At 44.4% G+C, this 19,776-nt stretch overlaps 2 protein-coding genes across 22 annotated transcripts in view; one reads left to right on the top strand and one right to left on the bottom strand.

Annotated features, from left to right (window-relative positions):
- Window positions 1-3,098, bottom strand: part of LOC110262057 (uncharacterized) — a 333,859-nt gene extending 330,761 nt beyond the window's left edge. For 5 of the 15 annotated variants that reach the window (XR_014813630.1, XR_014813631.1, XR_014813628.1 and 2 more), the window contains exon 1: window positions 2,186-2,539. Coding sequence is in view for 1 of the 15 variants with exons in the window: in XM_084973854.1 (XP_084829980.1) it covers window positions 2,182-2,251 (70 nt within the window). In the remaining 14 variants the exon portion in view is untranslated. Of the gene's footprint in view, window positions 1-587; window positions 2,540-2,923 lie in introns of those variants that run through there. The other 10 variants (XR_014813625.1, XR_014813633.1, XR_014813636.1 and 7 more) reach the window with 8 other exon arrangements.
- Window positions 2,625-19,776, top strand: part of BOD1L1 (biorientation of chromosomes in cell division 1 like 1) — a 57,141-nt gene continuing 39,989 nt past the window's right edge. For all 7 annotated transcript variants that reach the window (XR_014813624.1, XR_014813623.1, XR_298893.4 and 4 more), the window contains exons 1-6: window positions 2,625-2,986; window positions 8,862-8,986; window positions 14,772-14,962; window positions 15,433-16,047; window positions 16,922-17,071; window positions 19,380-19,546. Coding sequence is in view for 4 of the 7 variants with exons in the window: in XM_084973852.1 (XP_084829978.1) it covers window positions 2,750-2,986; window positions 8,862-8,986; window positions 14,772-14,962; window positions 15,433-16,047; window positions 16,922-17,071; window positions 19,380-19,546 (1,485 nt within the window). In the remaining 3 variants the exon portion in view is untranslated. The remainder of the gene's footprint in view (window positions 2,987-8,861; window positions 8,987-14,771; window positions 14,963-15,432; window positions 16,048-16,921; window positions 17,072-19,379; window positions 19,547-19,776) is intronic.

Here is a 19,776-nt window from a genome sequence, read left to right as displayed (position 1 = left end):
TAGGGGACATTGCATGGAGGACTCAGCCTCCACCACCCCTGTTGAATTTCTCAGGCACCTGAGAAAACCATAACCTGCAGAGAGAAGTCTTGTCCCTTTCTTCAGAGCAAAGGCTCTCCTGAAATACCTTCACCTTTATCCTGACAAATTCCATTAAGGCAGCCAATTTGAGGAAAAGTATCAGATCAGCCTCTTACCTAAGCACTCAGCCCAACCCCTCAGTCTCTTCCAGCTAAGCCATCTTAGACATTGGTTCACAGCTCTAAGTCGACTAGTTGCCTGAGATCATCCCCAGACCCTGCCTGATGGAATTTCAAAGATGTTTGCCATATTGGCTTCGTTTTTCCTTAGCTTGCAAAACTGAGGCCTAGGCTAGACCCTCAGTCAAAATCTTTTGTAGAGTACCATCAGGTGGAATTAAATACTCCAGCACAAAATTGAAAGCAAAACCCAAATCCTCGTCAGGGAAAAGGAAGACACAGAATTACAAATGGGATCTCCCAAAAGGAAAATCCCCAAACAGGAACCAAAGGGTCCCCAGATGGACAAGGTCAAGGGGGCCTCAGAGTGCAGGCCCTGGGACTTACCCAGATGCTGGCAGAGGTGTCTCGAAATCACAGATGCTACTTTTCCTCTTCCCAAAAAGTCTTCTTGAAGTGGGAAGTTCTGGTCGGCAGGAGCAGAGGGAAAGGAAGGAGTCCCCCCAAGGCCAGTGAGAGCTGCCTACCAACCACTCTTCCACCCTGGAGTTCCAACTTCCAAGATGGCCAGTCAGCTCTGCTCGGGGCCGGCCCCATGGCAGGAAACTCTCAGCAGTCTGGCCTCTAAAAGATTCCTCCAATCCTCTGCTAACCTATAGGGGGACTGGTGTGGAGAGAAACCTCAAAGTGTCTGATCCAGCCAAGAGCACTGTGGGGCCGCCTGCCCACAGGCAGATCCTGGATGAGCCCTCAAATTTTGCTGCCGAAACTCAGCTTCTGTCTGCCATTGCTGAATGGAAATTTGGAGACAGAGTTTTAGGTGAAGGAGAAAAAGAGAGCTTTATTGCTTTGCCAGGTAAAGGAGGGCACAGCAGACCAATGCCTTAAAGACTGTGCCCTCCTTGGGAGAGATTAGGGGGTGGTTTTATACTTTGGGGAGTGGAAAATAAGGCTGCAGAGAAGGATCAAAGCTGAGAAATAATTAGCAGCCCAGGACTGGTTCTGGAGGTCCTCCTTCATCAAGTAGTTCTTCCCTTTGTTGGGGATTTTAGTTCTGCAAAAAGGCTCCAAGACATTGTTATGTATATTCCTTGAGGAGGAACCAGGGCCCTGCCCCAAGGCTGCATTATTGTCTCTCGACTGCTGCTCCCTGATCTCTGCATCCCTTTCCTGCCCTGATTATCAACTGCCCTTTGGAGCTCAGGGAAGGTCATGGAGCCTGAAGCTTATTCCTTAAAAACGGGAAATGAAGGACACAGAAAGGCTTGTGTGCCCAGGAGCCTCACAGGACCCTGCTCAGTTACAACGTTGCTACAGTAGGATTAGGATTACCAGGTATAGTACTTGTTTATACACCGTTTCTAAGGCCATACAGTTATAAAAACTAAAACTTAAGAGTGGTATTGATGCTCAATCCTTCCCGTCCCAGCAATAAGATATAATCATTCACAGATTTATGAATTTTAAAAAGCAACAATATCCATTTCAGCGAGATGCATTTCCCCAGAAGTGTTACGTTCTATTGAATAATTATGAAACTTTGTGATACTTTGCTTTGATTATGTACCAATAATAATTTTAAAGATAATTCAGTTCATGATCAGGCAGTGTGTTGTCTGTATAACTTTAGTCAATTTACTTAATTTGCCTCAGATCTCAGTTTTCTGATTTGCAAATTAGTGATAGTATAATAAGATTAAGTTTAGAGCTGTTCCAAAGACTGGGTGAATTAATGCACATAAACCCACTAAACATCATGGCTGGCACGTAGCACGTGCTATGTAAGCACTACCTATGGATGAAACTGATCGATAACAAAACCCTGAAAACTAAAAGCATGTGGGTTTGTCTTCACCAGCAGGAAAAAAAGTGCTGGAAAGATCGGGTTCTCACTAAAGGCACACCTGGCAAGCAGCAGGGGATGCTCAAGGGAAAACGGGATAGGGTGGGGAGGAGAGAGACAGGAGGCCCCTGGAGCTACCTGCCTGGGAGAAAAGTGAGCACGAATAGAGGCTGAGGACGAAGAGGGCTGGGCTACCGGTAGAAGGCATTAGAAACGTCTACGGATTTCGGCCGCTCCGTGAAACGGGAGCAAGAGCGTCCGGCCTAAACGCCACTGTGGTTGCAACCGGGCCAAAGTTTCGCTGCCGCACCCTGGGCGGCTTCCAGCCGGAGCCCGGTGGGCCCTCGGGCGGGGAGTCGCGCGAGTCGAACGCCCGACCACACCGGACTCCAGGCCCAGGCCCCGGCGCAGACCGGGCTGCCCGCTTCACGCTGCCGCTGGCGACGCAGCCCAGCCTCACGAGGGCGCCCGCGCTCCGCGGCGGCCGGAACTGGCCCCTCGCGGCCTCCGTCGCCGGAACTTCGTTGCTATCGTTACCGCCTTTTCCTCCCTTCCCCCGGTTCCCTTTCACTTCCGGGGTCACTCTGGATCCGCTGGTTCCGTAACAACATCCCGTTGGCTTCCCTCAGGCGGCGGGACCCGTGCAGCCGCTTCCTCCCAGGAGCGCTGCCCGCCTGGGTTTGCGCCCTCCCAGGCCCGGGCTGCCATGGCCACCAATCCGCAGCCGCAGCCGCCGCCTCCCGCGCCGCCACCTCCCCCGCCGCAGCCGCAGCCGCCGCCGCCGCCGCCCGGCCCCGGGACCGGCCCGGGCGCGGGTGGGGCGGGCGGCGCGGGAGCCGGCGCCGGGGACCCGCAGCTCGTGGCCATGATCGTGAATCACCTCAAGAGCCAGGGGCTTTTCGACCAGTTCCGCAGAGACTGCTTAGCCGACGTGGACACCAAGGTTCGGGGCGTGCGGGGGCTGCGGGCGGGGTAGGGGACGACCCGCGGCCGCCTTCCCCCGCTGTGTCTCCCGCACCCGCCCAGCGGCTGGCGGTGCCCCGGCTTCCCCATCTGGGGCCCCTCTGGAGCGCGCCTAGGGGCGAGCTCCCTGTGCATCTGCTTCCTCTCAGCTGGCGCTCTGTGCGAGGCACTGTGCTGGGCATGCTGCGTTCATTCATTCGCTTATCTTTCCGTTCATTTAACAGACTAGAATTAAGCACCTTCTCCGTGCCAGGCACTGCTTAGGTGCTGGGAGTATAGGAGTGAGCAAGATGAAGTCTTTGATCTTTCGGAGCCTTATTTGGAAACACTCCCGCTAACGGCGCTTTCATCTCTCCTTTTTGTTTTTCCCCTGGTTTACTTTGTATCGAAGTTATTTTTGTTTCCTTCCTTGAAGATTTCTGATAGGGGTCATGTCTTTGTCCTCTGGAGAAATTACTAAGTGGTAATGGATCAAATTATTTGCAACGTGGATTTCTGAACTTTGAGAGGGGTGCAGAGATAAAGAATAAGACGTAGCTGGACAGTGTAAAGTTAGGGTGGGCGATCAGGACTTTTGTTTCTACCAACCACTCACTGTCTGATTTCGGTAGCTTAGGCCAAGTCAGAGAGAAGGGAGAGGTAGGTGGGGTGAGGGGTGAGGAGTAGAGAGAACTGAGGAGAGTTGACAGCAGATATTCTAGTGGAAGAAGGACCGGACAAAAGAGTGAGTCCAGGAGAGTGAGGGGTAGAGGGGAGAGGTCAGCACAGTAGTTCCTGTACAAAAGGAGTTCGGGGCTAGGAAGGGGAAGGAGTTTTGTACTACATGTCAGCGTGAAAGGGGTGTTAGCAGGAACAGGTAAACCTAGTTGGTTCTGCAAAGGATGGGTAGAGGACACCAGGAAGGAGCTGGATGAGATGGATGGAAACCCAGTAGCTTGGAAGCAAGTGAAGCAGAGAGCTTCCATTGGAAAGAGTTGGGAAATCATTTTGTTTTGTTTTGTTTTTTAACTTGGTTCTGGTTTGGCTCATTGGTTTAGAGTTTTGATGGGATGGAGAGTTTTCTCATAGCATGTTGGGCAGTTCTAAAGAGAAAAGGGCTTTGGGACGAACTGCACACCGTTCTGTTATTTCCTCTGGGAAAACCTTCCTGACAATCTGGGGACATCTTCCCTTTTAAGAACTCTGGCCCATCACTTAGACCAGAAGTAGCAGTTGCCTTTTTGGGGCGTCTGAGTTTCTGCACCACAGAGAATTTACTTGGGGCTGTTTATCTACATAGGAAGTATATAGTTTTTCTCACTTTGTTTTAGGAAATATGCACAGCCACCTTTTTGAAAGTGATACCTACTGCCTTTTCTTCTTTCCTTCCTTCCATGGGAAATGGCCAAGTAAATGCTGTCCAACTAAATAAAGCTAGTAGAGGTTTCACTTTGCTGTTCTCAGAAGTCTACAAATATGTGTTATCATCATGTATGTAAATTGAAAATTTAAATATACCAGCGGTGGGGGAGGGGCTGCAATATCAAAGGCTCGACTTTCTTCATCCAGCACACCCGCTGAATGTCACTGCTCTCTAATATCCCTGCCAGATCCTCCGAGAGTGGAGTCTTAGAACATTTCTTAGGGGTGGGAGGGAAGCACAGTTGCTTTGACTGTCTAATGAAAATTAGGGAAAATGCCCATATTCACATTGAGATGTAGCCGGAAGATCCAGCTAATGCTGAGGCTCCTCTGCTATTGACCGCCAGACGCCAGATCCCTGGAGCAAGCTGAGAGGTTACAAAGCCCTTCTGACCCCTTTGCACTGAGTCTGAGGAGGGAAAATCAAGAGAGTCCCGTCATTCAGACCCAGGCAGGGAGCTCACTGACTAAAGTAAATTTGGCACCTTTCACCCCAGGTAATAAAGGCCAGTTCTTGGATGCTTTCTCAGTTATATTTGTAACTGAGAAATAATGGCTCCTGGTCCCTATGATTATGGTCTGTTTCCTTTTTTTTTTTTTCATTATTATTTTTTTAAGGCTGCACCTGCGGCATATGGAAGTTTCCTGTGGCAATGCTGGATCCTTTAACCCACTGTGTGCCAGGCTGGGTGTTGAACCCACGCCTCTGCAGTGACCCAAGATGCTGTAGTCAGATTCTTAACCCACTGTGCCACAGTGGGAACTCTTATTTCTTTTTAGATTTGAAAGGAATGTTAGACAGAAATATACATGAGTTTATTCACCCAACAAATACTTATTATGTGTCAGGCATTACTTTAGGTGCCAGAGATACAGCAGTGAGCAGAAAGTCCCTGCTGATATGGAGCTTGAATCCCAGCAGAGAAAAATAGCCAATAAATTGTCTGTGACAGGTTCTATGGAGGAAAGAGAGAAAGATGAGGGTGGAAAGGATAGCTGATGTGTTTGGAGTAAGATTTCAATGAGATGACAGCTGAGCCATCCCGAGAGAAGGGAAGGAGCTGTCCAGCTCTCAGGGCTGAGCATTCCCTGTAGAGACCGCAGCAGGTGGCAGAGGCCTAGGGCAGAACCTGCTAGGGAAAAAGTGATAGGAGGCAAGGGAGGAGATAGGGCAGGCCTTGGAAACCTTTGTAAGAGTTTGGCTCTTCCTGGAGCTGTGAAGCCTTTGGCAAGTGTTGAGCAGGACGTGACCCGACTTCGATTTTAAGTGGCTTGACCGTATGTAATTATTAACATTGTCCCCTTCACTCTCAGTCATGGTCAGGTTTGGACAATAAATTATATGGTTACCCTAATTTTAGAAGATTGGCACTAGCAGCACTGTGGAAAATGGACCTGGATGGACAAGGTTAGAAGCAGGGAGGCCAGTAGTTAATAACTGGACAGGAGATGAGTCTGCTCTAGACCAGGGTGGGAGCAGTGAGGGAGAAGTGGTCAGATTTTTATTTTTTCCATTATAGTTGGTTTACAGTGTTCTGTCAATTTTCTACTGTACAGCAAAGTGACCCAGGCAGACATGCATATATACAGTCTGGATTCTGGCTATATTTTGATGCTGCTGCTGACAGGATTTACTGATGGTTTGGATGAAGGATGGAAGAGAAAGGGGGGAGTCACGGGTGATGGACTAGAGCGCTGGAAAAGGAAGAAGAGAGCGATAGCTGCTTCTAGAAGAATGATGAAATCCAAAATATCTCTCTAGTCACTAGGATTTTTACCAAAAGGAGAACTTAGAAACCAAGAAAATTACCTGTTAGAGTTCAAATTAGGGCAACTAGAGTGCTAAATGCATTGTGGTGTTTGAACCTAATGTTTCTGAGATCGTGAAATACTGGGAAGAAGAATTATGTTTTAGGATTTGGGGGAAAAATTAATTTTTGTTCACATTGATTTTAGATAAATGGGGAGGAACATGAGAAATGATCTAGAGATTTTTTGTTTGTTTGTTTGTCGTCATTGCCATTTTCTTGGGCCGCTCCCTCGGCATATGGAGGTTCCCAGGCTAGGGGTCCAATCAGAGCTGTAGCTGCCGGCCTACACCAGAGCCACAGCAACACAGGATCCAAGCCACCTCTTTGACCTACACCACAGCTCACAGCAACACTGGATCCTTAACCCACTGAGCAAGGCCAGGGGTGGAACCCGTAGCCTCATGGTCCCTAGTCAGATTCATTAACCTCCTAGAGACCATTTTTTGATAGCATAGAGAATGGGTATTAACAAAAGTCTGGAAATTGGAAGGGAAGAAGAGGTGTCACAAAGGGTTAAATCCTTTATCATTTGTCTTACCTAGATAGTCACCCAGTCATCTCATCTGACAACTACTTTTTAATTGCTTATCTGCCTAGCAGTGTGATTAAAAGAGTGGGAGGAGCAGGCTTACATTTCAATAAGGAGATAAATACCCCCCTTCCCAAGATGTAATACAACACAAGAGGAGTTCCCGTTGTGGCGCAGCGGAAATGAATCTGACTAGGAACCATGAGGTTGCAGGTTTTATCCCTGGCCTTGCTCAGTGGGTTAAGGATCTGGAGTTGCCATGAGTTCTGGTGTTGGTCGAACATGCAGCTCCCATCTGATGGTGTTGTTCCTGAGTTATAGGCCAGTAGCTAAAGTTCCAATTCCACCCCTAGCCTGGGAACCTCTATATGCTGCAGGTGCAGCCCTAAGAAAAAGAAAAAAGGCAAAAAAAAAAAACAAAAAAAAAACACAAGAATTACTTGAATGATAGTTTGTCTAGGAGACAGTTGGAACATTGGAGAAGGGCCAAGGAAATGTCCTTGGGTTTCAGGATGACTTCACGGATGAGGGTGAGCTCTGAAGGTGAGAAGTTAGCAAATGAACCAGAAGGTGTATAAGATTAAAGGTGTGAGAACTTGTCACTGGGCAATAAGCTATGAAGGGTAAGGGAGCAAATAGCAAGAAGATTTTGGAGTTTTGCTTAAAATCATTGGGGAACACTCAAACCCATCTACATTAAAAGCCCATAAAAGAGAGATAAGGACCGTGAGTGGTGGGGACAGCTTCTAGGAACAAAGGATGCAGTCCTGATTGAGTGGTCAAACATTCCTTCTAGGCCGTGTCATTTTAAGTAGAGATGGCATAGTGTGTGTCCTCACTCCTGCCTCCCTTAATATCAGTCCTCAGCTTTAGCAAAGCTGACGTTTTCGCCTGGATAGTTCTTTGTTGGGCGGACTGCCCTGTGCATTGTAGGATATTCAGCATCTTCTCTGCTAGATGCCAGTAGCAACTCTCCTCAGCTGTGATAATCAGGAATGTCTCCAGACATTGCCAGGTGAGGGAGGCAAAATTGCTTTCTGTTAAGAACCAGCACCTTGCATCTAACTTAATGCCTAGTTCCAGCAGTTGTCCCTGGATCCATGGATCCAATTTCTCTTGGATCCATGCCTTTCAGCTCATATTTGCCAGTACAGACCTTCATTATTCCAGATTTGCACGCTTTCCTGAGTTTATTTTGTCTGTTTGCTCTTTCATTAGTCATTAGAAAGCTCAGCTATCCCCTATCCCTCTGCTCATATGTGCAGTGGTTCCCATTCTCTATCCCATAATTCCAGACTCCTACACTGGTACCTCATCCTTCCAGACTTTGGCTTCAAGCTAGGTCTCCAGCCTCACTTCCCTGCTATTTTGTATCCTCTTTGCCAACCAAACTGGACTTAATGTGGGGGCTCCCTAATGGTCGTAACCTCACATTTTCTTATCTACTTGCTCTTACATTGTTGCTGTGGCTGCAAGGCCATCTTTCCTAGTCCCAGCTGCACCATGAAACTTTGAAGATCCAATTCAGATGCCACATTCTCAGTGAAGGTTTACTTCCTCTGCTCCTCTCCCTTTCTTTGCTCCAAATCATCTAATCGTGACACTTAACTGTTATCTGATAATCTAGTCCCTTGTCTATAAATATATCTTTGTATTCCTCATCTCTAACACCATGTCTTAAGACAAAATAAATGGTATTTGAATTTCTCTTCAATTATCCTGAAGCAGGATTGTCATAAACTGTGAACTTTGTTGCCACATTGATACTATAATCTAAGAAATATAAACACTGTTAAAAACACTCAAATTCCTGAGACTATCCATAATGATATTGTGTGGCATTAGAGTTTGGGTTTGTTTTTTTTTTTTTGCTCTTTTTAGGGCTGCAGCTGCAGCATATGGAAGTTCCCAGGCTAGCAGTAGAATCACAGTTACAGCTGTTGGCCTACACCACAACCACCACAATGTGGGATCTTTAACCCACTGAGTGAGGCTGGGGATCAAACCAGAGTCCTCATGGACTCTAGTCAGGTTCAATACCACTGAGCCACAGCAGGAACTCCCAGCATTAGAGATGTTTAACATTCATGTCTTGTCTTTTTCTTTCTTTCTAGCCTGCCTATCAGAACCTGAGACAGCGTGTTGACAACTTTGTTGCAAACCACTTAGCAACTCATACCTGGAGTCCCCACCTCAATAAAAATCAGCTAAGAAACAGTATTCGACAGCAAGTGCTCAAGTAAGTCTCAGGATTGCAGAGTTCCTCAGAGGGCTTGAGGATGTCACAAGGTCCTTTGCCTGAAAGCAGGGACATCATGCAGAACTTTGTTCACCCCATGATAATTTTGTCAAGTTTGATTTGGCTACTTCGTATTATGATACAGTATAAGTCTAGAGTAAGCTCTAACCACCTCATATCTCTCCCATAAATTTAACAGACTGATTTCTCCTGTAGACCTTTGGCAATATTGAAGGAAGGGAATGACAGTGTGACTTCAAAAAAGAAGCCCTCTAGATAGGTTATGAATAGATGATAAATGCCTGATTGGTGAGTGTATCCTGTCCAGTTACATTCACAGTTATTTTCTTGACCCTGAAAGAGTGGGCTTTACTACTTCTTTTTTACAAATAAAGACTAAATTAAAGATCACTGAAATCAAAACATTTTCCCCTGATTTGAGGATGTGGGGCTGTGTCTTCTGTGTTCGAATATAACCCTTTACTTTTTTTTTTTTTTTTTTTTTTTTTTTCAGCTTACTGTGATTTTACCTGTGCTTTTTCGTAAAGTATAACTAAAAGGGGTGGGGAAAGGTGCACTGAGACCTGTCAGGGCCTTTTTTTTTTTTTTTTTTTTTTTTTTTGATAAGAGTGAGGAAAGCTGGGATGCTTAGTGGGACCCAAGAAAATCAGATTTATCTTGCCCAAAGCAGATTTACAATATGATCTCATTCTTGAATATAAATACTTGCCAAGACAAGAAGACTTGGGGTTTCCATCCCTGCTTCACCCCCAGAAAAGTTGACTGCATTGCCGAAGAAGTGCCTTAATCTTCTTGCCTTAACAAATATTTACTGTCAAGGTCATCTGTTGGGATGAAATGTGGCTTTTAAACGGTACAGTCTATTTTGGAGCTGTTACTCCCTAATTTCCTCTTATCCCTCAGAACGGTTGCAAACCTACCTAACGTGTTTCTCCGTTGATAGTTCCACACACAGGAAGCCCCACAAGTAAACCTTCACACTCTGACTCAAAGACCCATTTAGCCACAGGTAATACTAGAAACCAGGAGCCAGGGGCGGGGGCTCAGACTGTGTCTCCTAGGGAATAAGAGAAGAGGGAAACTTAACAATAGCTCTGTTGACTACATTTTAAAGAACCTTTAAAAGAGTCCAGGTGAGCTCAAAAGATGCTCTTAGAGAGCTATGCCATAATAGCTTTTCTGGAAAAGTCAAAGTTTTTCCTGAAAACCTAGAGGCAAAGTCTTTCCTGTTGGGTGGCAGCCTGGGGGGTGTTACTCACTTTTCAGACCTTCCGTAGAACAATAACCAGAATAGTGGGGGCGGGGGGTGGACTGGGAGAGCGAGGCTTACTGACACTGTCACCTAGTGCACCCCTGCACTTACACAGAGCTCCATGGACTACGGGACGCTGTCACACAGCAGTGCGTAGCTGCCTTCCTTTTCACAGAGGATCACAGTGCTTTAAAAGTGCGTTGAGAAAAGGGAGAGTCTGGGATTTTTTTTTTCCCCATATGTTGAGAGACCAAGTTCAAGGCAAATTTCTCGGAATTTACTCCTTAGCATACAAAGCCTATAAAGGAGGGAAGCAGTCATGTATCTCATTCTGCAAAGGGAACTAAACTCAGTCTTGCCCATGTAAAATCAATCACTTAAAATGTTATGTCAGGAAGTTCCCATCATAGCTCAGCAGTTAGCGAATCCGACTGGCATCTATGAGGATGCAGATTTGATCCCTGGCTTTGCTCAGTGGGTTAAGGATCTGGTGTTACCGTGAGTTGTGGTGTAGGTGGCAGGTGTGGCTCAGATCCTGAGTTGCTGTGGCTCTGACGTAGGCTGGCAACTACAGCTCCTATTGGACCCCTAGCCTGGGAACCTCCACATGCCACTGATGTGGCCCTAAAAGACAAAAAAAAAAAAGTTAAGGAGTTCCTGTCGTGGCGCAGTGGTTAACAAATCCAAGTAGAAACCATGAGGCTTCGGGTTCCATCTGTAGCCTCCCTCAGTGGGTTAAGGATCCAGTGTTGCCATGAACTGTGGTGTAAGTCACAGACATGGCTCAGATCCTGCGTTGCTGTGTCTATGGCGTAGGCTGGCGGCTGCAGCTCTGATTAGACCTCTAGCCTGGGAACCTCCATATGCCGTGGGTATGGCCCTAGAAAGGACAAAAAGACAAAAAAAAAAAAAAAAGTTATGCCAATATAAGACATCATTTTCGCATAATCTTATTCTGTGAGGGGTTGCTGGACACGTTGGCAAGGGGTTCATGTGGCCGTCAGCAGTTAACACTGGAGCCGTCTGCTTGTGGTTGAAGAGGGCTGTCCCCTAGAGACATTTGAAAACAAGGCAAACAGCAGGCTCCTGAGGAATTTAGGCATTGCTCTTCTTGGGACATCTGTAAATTTTCTTCTAGCTATGTTAATTTTTAATTAAGCTTTTCTGTTATTTAAATTCCATTAGTAAGCTTATGTCTCTTAAATAACATTATAAAGTTTCTTTAAATAAAGACTGGTTGTGTCTAACAGTACAGGGATAGACTAGCCCCTATCAATACAATTTCAGACAGTTGTTCTTACGTAAACTTTGAGAAATACTCAGTTGACTCTATTAGATTGAGCCTTCTACAGTTGCCATTTTTGTAGGACAAAACAGTCAAATATCAGCAATTTGGGATGGTTCAGTTTAATAGCCAATCTGCCAAATCAATAGGTGGAACAAAGTTTTATTATATTTATGCATTCATTTGTACAACAGAATCTAAAAATGCTAGGGGAGTTCTCTCCACAGCTCAGTGGTTAACGAACCCGACTAGGATCCATGAGGATTCGGGTTCGATCCCTAGCCTCCATCAGTGGGTTTGAGGGTCTGGCGTTGCTGTGAGCTGTGGCGTAGGTCGCAGACACAGCTCGGATCCCAAATTGCTGTGGCTATGATGTAGGCCAGCAGCTGCAGCTCTGATTCGATCCCTACCCTGCAAACTTTACTTTTTTGGGTAAGGCCCTAAAAAGTAAAAAATAATTTTAAATAAATAAATAAATGAAAATGCTGGGAAGCTCAGAAATAATGACCTTAACTGTACAGGGTTTAAAAGGAAGACAAGGAAAGTAGCTTTAACCAGGACAGTGCCAGCTGCCAGCATTTTGACTTTCTCCTCGAACCTAGAACTATGGCTTCTCTTCCCTCTGGTGAGAAAGCTCTGGCCCCACCTCACTGAAGTGAGCCCACGAAGACCATTGTGGTCTTTAGCACTGGCCTCTGTTTTTTTTTGGGGGGGGGGGGGTCTTCTGATACATTTTTGTTTGTAAGTTCATACTTTTATTTTTTTTAATTTTTTTTTAAATTTGGGTATAGTTGGTTTACAGTGTTGTGCCAATTTCTGCTGTATAGCAAGTGACTCATCTATACATATAAATGTATATTCTTTTTTTACATTCTTTTCCATCATGGTCTATCACAGGAGATCGGATTATAGTTCCCTGTGCTGTACAGCAGGACCTCATTGCTTACCCATTCTAAATGTTATAGTGTACTTCCCAACCCCAAATTCCCAGTGCATCCCACTGCCCCCCCCACCCAGCAACCATAAGTCTGTTGTCTATGTCTGTGAGTCTGTTTCTGTTTTGTACATAGGTTCATTTGTGCCATATTTTAGTCCCCACGTATGTGATATCGTACGGTACTTGTTTTTGTCTTTCTGACTTTCTGCACTTAGTATGATAGTCTCTAGTTGCAAGCCTCTGTTTTTTGAGGGTTGTTTTTTTTTTTTCCTTTCTTTTTTGGCCACCCCACAGCACATGGAGCTAACCAGCCAGGGATCAGATACGAGCCGCAATTACAACCTACGCTGCAGCTATGTCAGCACTAGGTCCTTTAACCCACTGTGCTGGGCCAGGGATGGGACCTGTGTCCTGGCGTTGCAGAAATGCCACTGATCCCATTGCACCACAGCCTTCGTTTTTAAGATCAGAGCTGACCTCTGTTAAGAGTGGACTGAAGTACACAAGGGCCCAGAACATACACATCAGGAAAAGAGACTGAAGCAGTGATTCGGAGGTGGATGTTTATTTTTTTATTTTTTGCCTTTGTGCTTAATTAAGCCTTAAATCAGAACATTTTTCAGATTGCTTGTCCTTGCTTCTTTTCCACCTGCTACTTTTTAAAGGTACCTCTAAGATGTAGCAATGCTTACAGGATTTGCTTTTTTTTTTTTTTTTTTTTTTTTTTTTTTTTTTTTAATCTTAGAACTTTAGAAAGGAGGTTACCTACTTTGTGCAGTGTTGACTCATTTTTCTCTATGGCCCACATAACGTAAGTGGAATTACAGTATCCCAGGGCTGCAGTATGCTTCAGGAAACAAAAACCACACCCATCCTCCACTCCAGACAGAGCTGCTCTCAGAAATAGCATTGTGAGGTGTAAGGAGAGACACCTCCCTCATTCTCCAGGGAGCCGGAGGCCTTGAAGCTGAAAAGGACCAGCACCCAACCCTCCCAGCACTGCCCAGGGATCTGTGGCTCCTCAAGTTCTTTGCTAGAAAGAAACAGGGTTAAAGTGCATTTCTTAAATTCATGTCCTCTTATTTTGTTCAGACGCCTTTGTGATTTCTTGTGCGTTTTATACTTGGTCATCTGCCTCTTAAATATATTTCCTTGGGCACTTTCTTCTTCTTTTCTCTGGAAATCAAGATGCAAGTTAAATGTCTTCTCCTTTGTGAAGAATTCCGAATTACTTCAGACATAGCTTTTAATTCCTCATTCTACTCTTTTCCTACAGTGTATGGTGTGTCCTAGTTCCTGTCGTCTTGCATTTTAATTGTGTCTTTCCCACCAGAACAGGGACCAGGTCTGTTTTGTAGCAGCTGAGGCTAGAATGGTGCCTGCTGTATAGAAGGCACTCATAACATAATTGCTGAGGAATAAGTCATTTATTTTTATAGCAAGCAGGTAATAAAAAGAACACCAGAAGTCATAAGTTTTATTTTTGTTCCTCTAAAGTTTTCTTTTTTTTTTTTTTCTTTTTTTGGAAGCTTTGTATTCTGTTTTCCTGGAGACCCTAATACTCATAAAAGGCTTACATTTTTCTGCTTAAAGAAAGTGGGGAGGGGGAAGTCCATAGATTTGTTTTATACTCAGAACTCAGCTTTAGTGACTTTAATCCCATCTACCATGGGCAGAATTGAAGTAAGGTAAGCATCATGTATAAGCCTGGCCTTTAGATAGTGTGCTATGTCTAATTCTAAGGCTGTTTTGTTTTTGTTTTGTCTGCTTTAGTATTTCCACTAGTGACATAGTGGTGAGAAGTTTACATGTTTTTTTGGCACTGTGGTATATTAAATGCCACTGTAGTATGACTTTTTTTTTTTTTTTTTTTTTTTTTTTTTTTGTCTTTTTAGGGTCACACCTATGGCATACAGAGGTTTCCAGGCTAGGGATCAAACTGGAGCTGTAGCCGCTGGCCTACTCCACAGCCATAGCAGTGCCAGATGCGAGCCGCATCTGTGACCTACACCACACAGCTCACAGCAACGCCAGATCCTTAACTCTCTGAGTAAGGCCAGGGATCAAACCTGCATCCTCATTCAGGATACTAGTCTGGTTTTACTGAGCCACAATAGGAATTCCTGAAACTTACTTTCCATTGGGTGTTCTTTGTGGATTTCCAAATGAATGGATTGGAGGCAACTTAATGTTGAACATCCGTGTAATAGATTCAGCTTTACTTAAAAGTAATAATACAAGTAGTATAGAATAATTTTTTTACCTTTCTGTAAATTATCCTGTGTTTCAGATCAGGAATGTTGGAGTCTGGTATTGACCGAATTATTTCTCAGGTTGTGGATCCAAAGATCAACCACACCTTCAGACCTCAGGTGGAGAAAGCAGTGCATGAGTTTCTGGCCACGCTAAATCACAAAGAGGAAACAGGTGGCAGCACAGCACCTGATGATGAGAAACCAGACTCTTCCGTCATTACACAAGGTGCTTTGCTTTTGCTCTTGGTCAGTTCCATTGCTTTTCTTCTTGAACTGAGTATCAAGTTAGGGGTGTTTAGTTCTTTAAATCATCTACTTGGTCACTCTAGTGAAATCTTATTTACTTTAATTATCACCCAAATTCCTGAGCAGACATAATATTTCTTTTTTTTAAATAATAGGCATTTTAGCAATGTAGTAGGGGTACATGTGTGTGTGTTTCAGTAGAAGGGATAATTAAAATAATTAGAGAAAACACTCTTTTTCTGGGAATTATTCTCACATTTGCATGGTGCCTTTCCTAAGATACTGTATTAGAGAAGTAGAGAATGGAGAATGTGTTAGGTTCCAATACCAGCACCTGAAAGTCTAAAGGCATATGTGTCATATAAGGATGCCAGTGGTTAGTGGCCTTGATTCAGCAGAGGGGTTTACCTTCAGCATAAATTTATTTTAGACTGTGTCTTTCCCTTGAAGGTGTCGCTGCCCCTGGGCCCAGTGCAAACGTGGCCAGTGACGCCATGTCAATCTTGGAGACCATCACCTCTCTTAACCAAGAAGCTAGCGCTGCCAGGGCTTCAACAGAAACGTCAAATGCCAAGGCCTGTGAGAGAACATCCAAAAAACTCCCATCTCAGCCAAGCACTGACACTGGTGCCGAGAAGGAGAGAACTTCAGAGGATGCGACTGAAAAAGAAAAACCTACACCTGACTCTGCAGGGGAAGGACAGGAGACAGCCCTGAAGTCAGAAGAACTTAATGATCTCCCAGGTCCAGTTGAAGAAAGTAAAAATCACACTAAAGAGAGCAATAGTTCAGTTCTGCTAAATAAAGATGTTCAGCAAGAAAGCAGTGACCCAAAAAATAAATCAACAGACAAAGGTGAAAAGAAAGCAGACAGCAGTGAAAAGGGAGAAAGAAAGAAAGAAAAGAAGGAGAAGACTGAGAAGAAATTGGATCACTCAAAAAGGAGTGAAGATGTACAAAAAGTGAAAGATGAAAGACAAACAAAAGATAAAGATGCAGAATGTTCAAAACTTCCTTCAGAAAAAAACAATAGTAAAGCTAAAACTGGTGAAGGGACAAGAGAAGGTAAAAACTTAGAAAAATCTGCAGGAGTTTGAAGAACACTGAGTGTCCACTGGGGGTACATCCAATTTGCCTTGAAGTTGTAATAAGTGTGTTTGATACTTGTGTTTTAAGAGCCTGAAAATTCGTATTCTCTTTGCTAAAATATGAGCCATGAACACATATATATTCCTTTTCTGTACAGATGTAGCAGTTCACAAAGTAAATGAACAGAGAAGCTCTAAACCTTATAATTTAACTCATAATTTGTCCACATACATTATTCGAAGCAACTTAATTCATGATCGAATATCCTAGTTTTTAAAATATTAGCTAGTGAATATTCCAGTTACTTAAAATTTCCCTTTTTATATCACATCATGAATTATCAGTTTCATTAATTTTATAGGATAATGGTTTTCTTTTGTATTTTCTGGAAACAACTCTGCCTTATCTAATATTGGTTACTGATGATGAAAGATTATTTCTGAAGCTGAAGTTCTTTGACAGTTTTTGGTTTTTTTTATTTATTTTATTTTTTGTCCTTTTGTCTTTTTAGGGCCACACCTGAGGCATATGGAGGTTCCCAGGCTAGGGTTCAAATCAGAGCCACAGCTGCTAGCCTACGCTATAGCCACAGCAACACAGGATCCAAGCCACCTCTTTGACCTACACCACAGCTCACAGCAATGCTGGATCCCCAACCCACTGAGCAAGGCCAGGGATTGAACCCAAGTCCCCATGGTTAACCAGTCAGGCCCATTAACCACTGAGCCATGATGGGAACTCCGTTTGACAGTTTTTAAAGTAGGAACATTTAAATGCAATCTTGGAATTGGGTGCGGAGTATGTTCTTAAAACAAGATGATGTATTTTCTGTTTTATTTTTCTTTTGGAGATTTCTCTTTGATAGATTCTGATGTGGATGGACTCACAGACATCACAGTTAGCTCTGTCCACACCAGTGACCTTTCATCTTTTGAAGAAGACACCGAGGAGGAAGTTGTAGTGTCTGACAGCATGGAGGAAGGAGAGATCACATCAGACGGTAAAGTACTTTATTTAATAATGCCTCTCTGAAGCTTCCCGTCCAGCGTGATTGGATTGTTCAGACAGTTGTGCTGTGAAAGACAGTGTGGTTGAACGACTAGCCCTGGTGTCAGGAACATGGGACTCTGAAGTTGGAAGATGTGTTTCTGAGTCCCAGCTCTGAGGTGGTCTGTCTGAGCAAGCTTGGGAAGTCACTACACCTCAACAAGCCTTGGTTCTGCAGCTCTTAACTCCATTCCTTAGGGCTCTTGTAAGATTTAGACAAGATCACGTATGACTATACCTCGTATGTGGGGTTTGAGGAGTGCAGCTGCCCTCGCTTCCAGTTGCAAATTCAGGGTCCCCAAGGCCACCCTTGGGTTTGATTATTCACTAGAAGTGCTCACAGAAGTCACTGAGAGCTGCTAAACTCATGGTTATGGTTATTACAGCCACGGGACACAAATTTTGAGGAGGGGAGGGGTCGAAAGTTCCCCGGGCTAGGGATTGAGCCTGTTCCACAGCAGCAACCTGGCCACAGCAGTGACAACACCAGGTCCTTAACCCAGTGAGCCACCAGGGAAATCCAAAGGGAAATAAATTAAAATCAGCCAAGGGAGGAGGCACATAGGCCAGAGTCCAGGAAAGTTCAAACCCAGGGCTTCCAGTTGTCCTTTCCTTGTGGAGCTGTGGACAGCATCACTTTCTTGGGACAATATATACAGATTACTGCCAACCAGGGACACTCTGGAGCCTCACGTCAAAGTTTTTATTGGGATTTCATCATGTAGACCTGGTTGACTGTTTGTGTATCTGACCTCAGTCTCTAGCCCCTCTGGAGGTCAAACTGATAGCCCACGACCCAGAGTCCTCACCATAAATCACACGGTTAGGCAGTTTGGCTCGACGCAACATCCCAGGTAAACAGAAATACTCCTATAAGGCAGAAACCTTAGAGAGGAATTCCCATCGTGGCTCAGTGGTTAACGAACCTGACTGGCATCCATGAGGATGCAGGTTCGATCCCTGCCCTCGCTCAGTAGGTTAAGGATCTGGCGGTTGCCATGAACTGTGGTGTAGGTCGCAGACCCGGCTCAGATCCCACGTGGCTGTGGCTGTGGCGTAGGCTGGCAGCTACAGCTCTGATTCCACCCCTAGCCTGGGAACCTCAGGGCTGCTGGTGTGGCCCTAAAAGACAATAAATAAATAAACAAACAAACAAACCTTGGAGATACCTCCCAGAACCAAGGGCAAAGCCCAGCCCTCTCTGTTAGAGAGTTTGTTTTTCAGCCCACCCTTATTAAGGACTTCCTGTGTTCTAAGTGTGATGCTCCACTATTACACTAGTGTGGAGGACAGGTAAGGAAACAGTCACCCAGAGAAAGTGTCTTGTGCAGGGTCATGTAGCTAGCTAGCACAGGCGCCAATTCTGGGCTCCTACCTGAAACCTAATGCTGCTCTTTACCACAGGATTAAATGTTCATGACTTTTCAGAAGTCAAAAATAGTGAACATTATTTGCAATTGCCTGAAGGTACCATCTTGTAAATTTACTGCTGGCTCCTGGATAAAACATGTAGAGAGAAAATTATACAAGAGAAAAGGTAGATTTTAATGCCACATGTATTTTTCAGTCTCTCTGATTTTGCCTTTTTTTTTTCTTAGTATCCATTTAAAAAATTAGCAGCCCAGAAATGCAACAGCAGCACTCCCCAGTCTTCATATTATCCTCAGGAGGTCATTCCTGAGTCCACAGTAGGAAGAGTGCTCTTCATCCTTTGAACACTCTGCTTTCTCTATCCGAAGTGAAATTTAAATTCCAGGTGCTTTATTGGATCTTTTCAAGGCTTTTCCTGGACAAAAAAAGTAAGAAGGTTCTGTTTTTAGGATACTTCTTGCTTTTTCACAGGGAATGTATCCTTCTTCCCAAGGTTGGGGGGGTTAGTGTATACTTGGTGTAGGACCAGTTACTGATTTTTTTCCCCTTCCATAGACGAGAGCTCACGGGTCTATACCAAGGCTACTGTCATATAAATGAGGATTAACTCTATGTTGAGGAAACAAATAACTATAAGGTCTGATTTTTCTTTGCTTTTTTGATGTGTAAGAAGCTGAAAGAAAGAGAAAATTAAATAAATTAAGATATAGATTATAGCTTTAAAAAATGTCAGTTTCTGGGTTTTCACGTAGTGGTATTTCTCCTGTCAGACCCACAGATACACTTGAACTACACTGAGGTGACTTATGCCACCTGATATTGATCAAGCATAATATTGATTTTATTGCTGATTGACAGAAGCACTCCTCTCTCCGTTGACTTTCTTCCAGATGAAGAAAAGAACAAGCAGAACAAAACCAAAACTCAAACCGGTGACCCCAGTGAAGGGAGAGCAAAAAGTGTACGGCATGCTTATGTTCACAAACCGTATCTTTACTCAAAGTATTACAGTGATTCTGATGACGAACTTACCGTAGAACAGCGCCGACAGTGTATCGTAAGTCCGATTTGATCTCTTCTTATTGAAACCTGTTAGATCCGATTGGCAAACTTGACTAGTCTGTTTACAGGGCACTGGTGAGTATTCAAAACAATGACATAGAGGTTCTGCCTTCAGAAACCCTGTCATTCATTTAATGAGACAGAATAGACATAAACACGTGACGGAGGTGTTCATATCATCGTGCTTAATAGTAGTTAAAACTGGTCACAACCAAGGCGTTTCAT

The sequence above is a fragment of the Sus scrofa genome, chromosome 8, assembly GCF_054392235.1.
Source record: "Sus scrofa isolate SSC_HxYL_T2T_F1_AM1 chromosome 8, Sscrofa_HxYL_maternal_Yorkshire_Landrace_v2.0, whole genome shotgun sequence".
Taxonomy (NCBI): domain Eukaryota; kingdom Metazoa; phylum Chordata; class Mammalia; order Artiodactyla; family Suidae; genus Sus; species Sus scrofa.
This window is presented reverse-complemented; position numbering and strand designations above follow the sequence as displayed.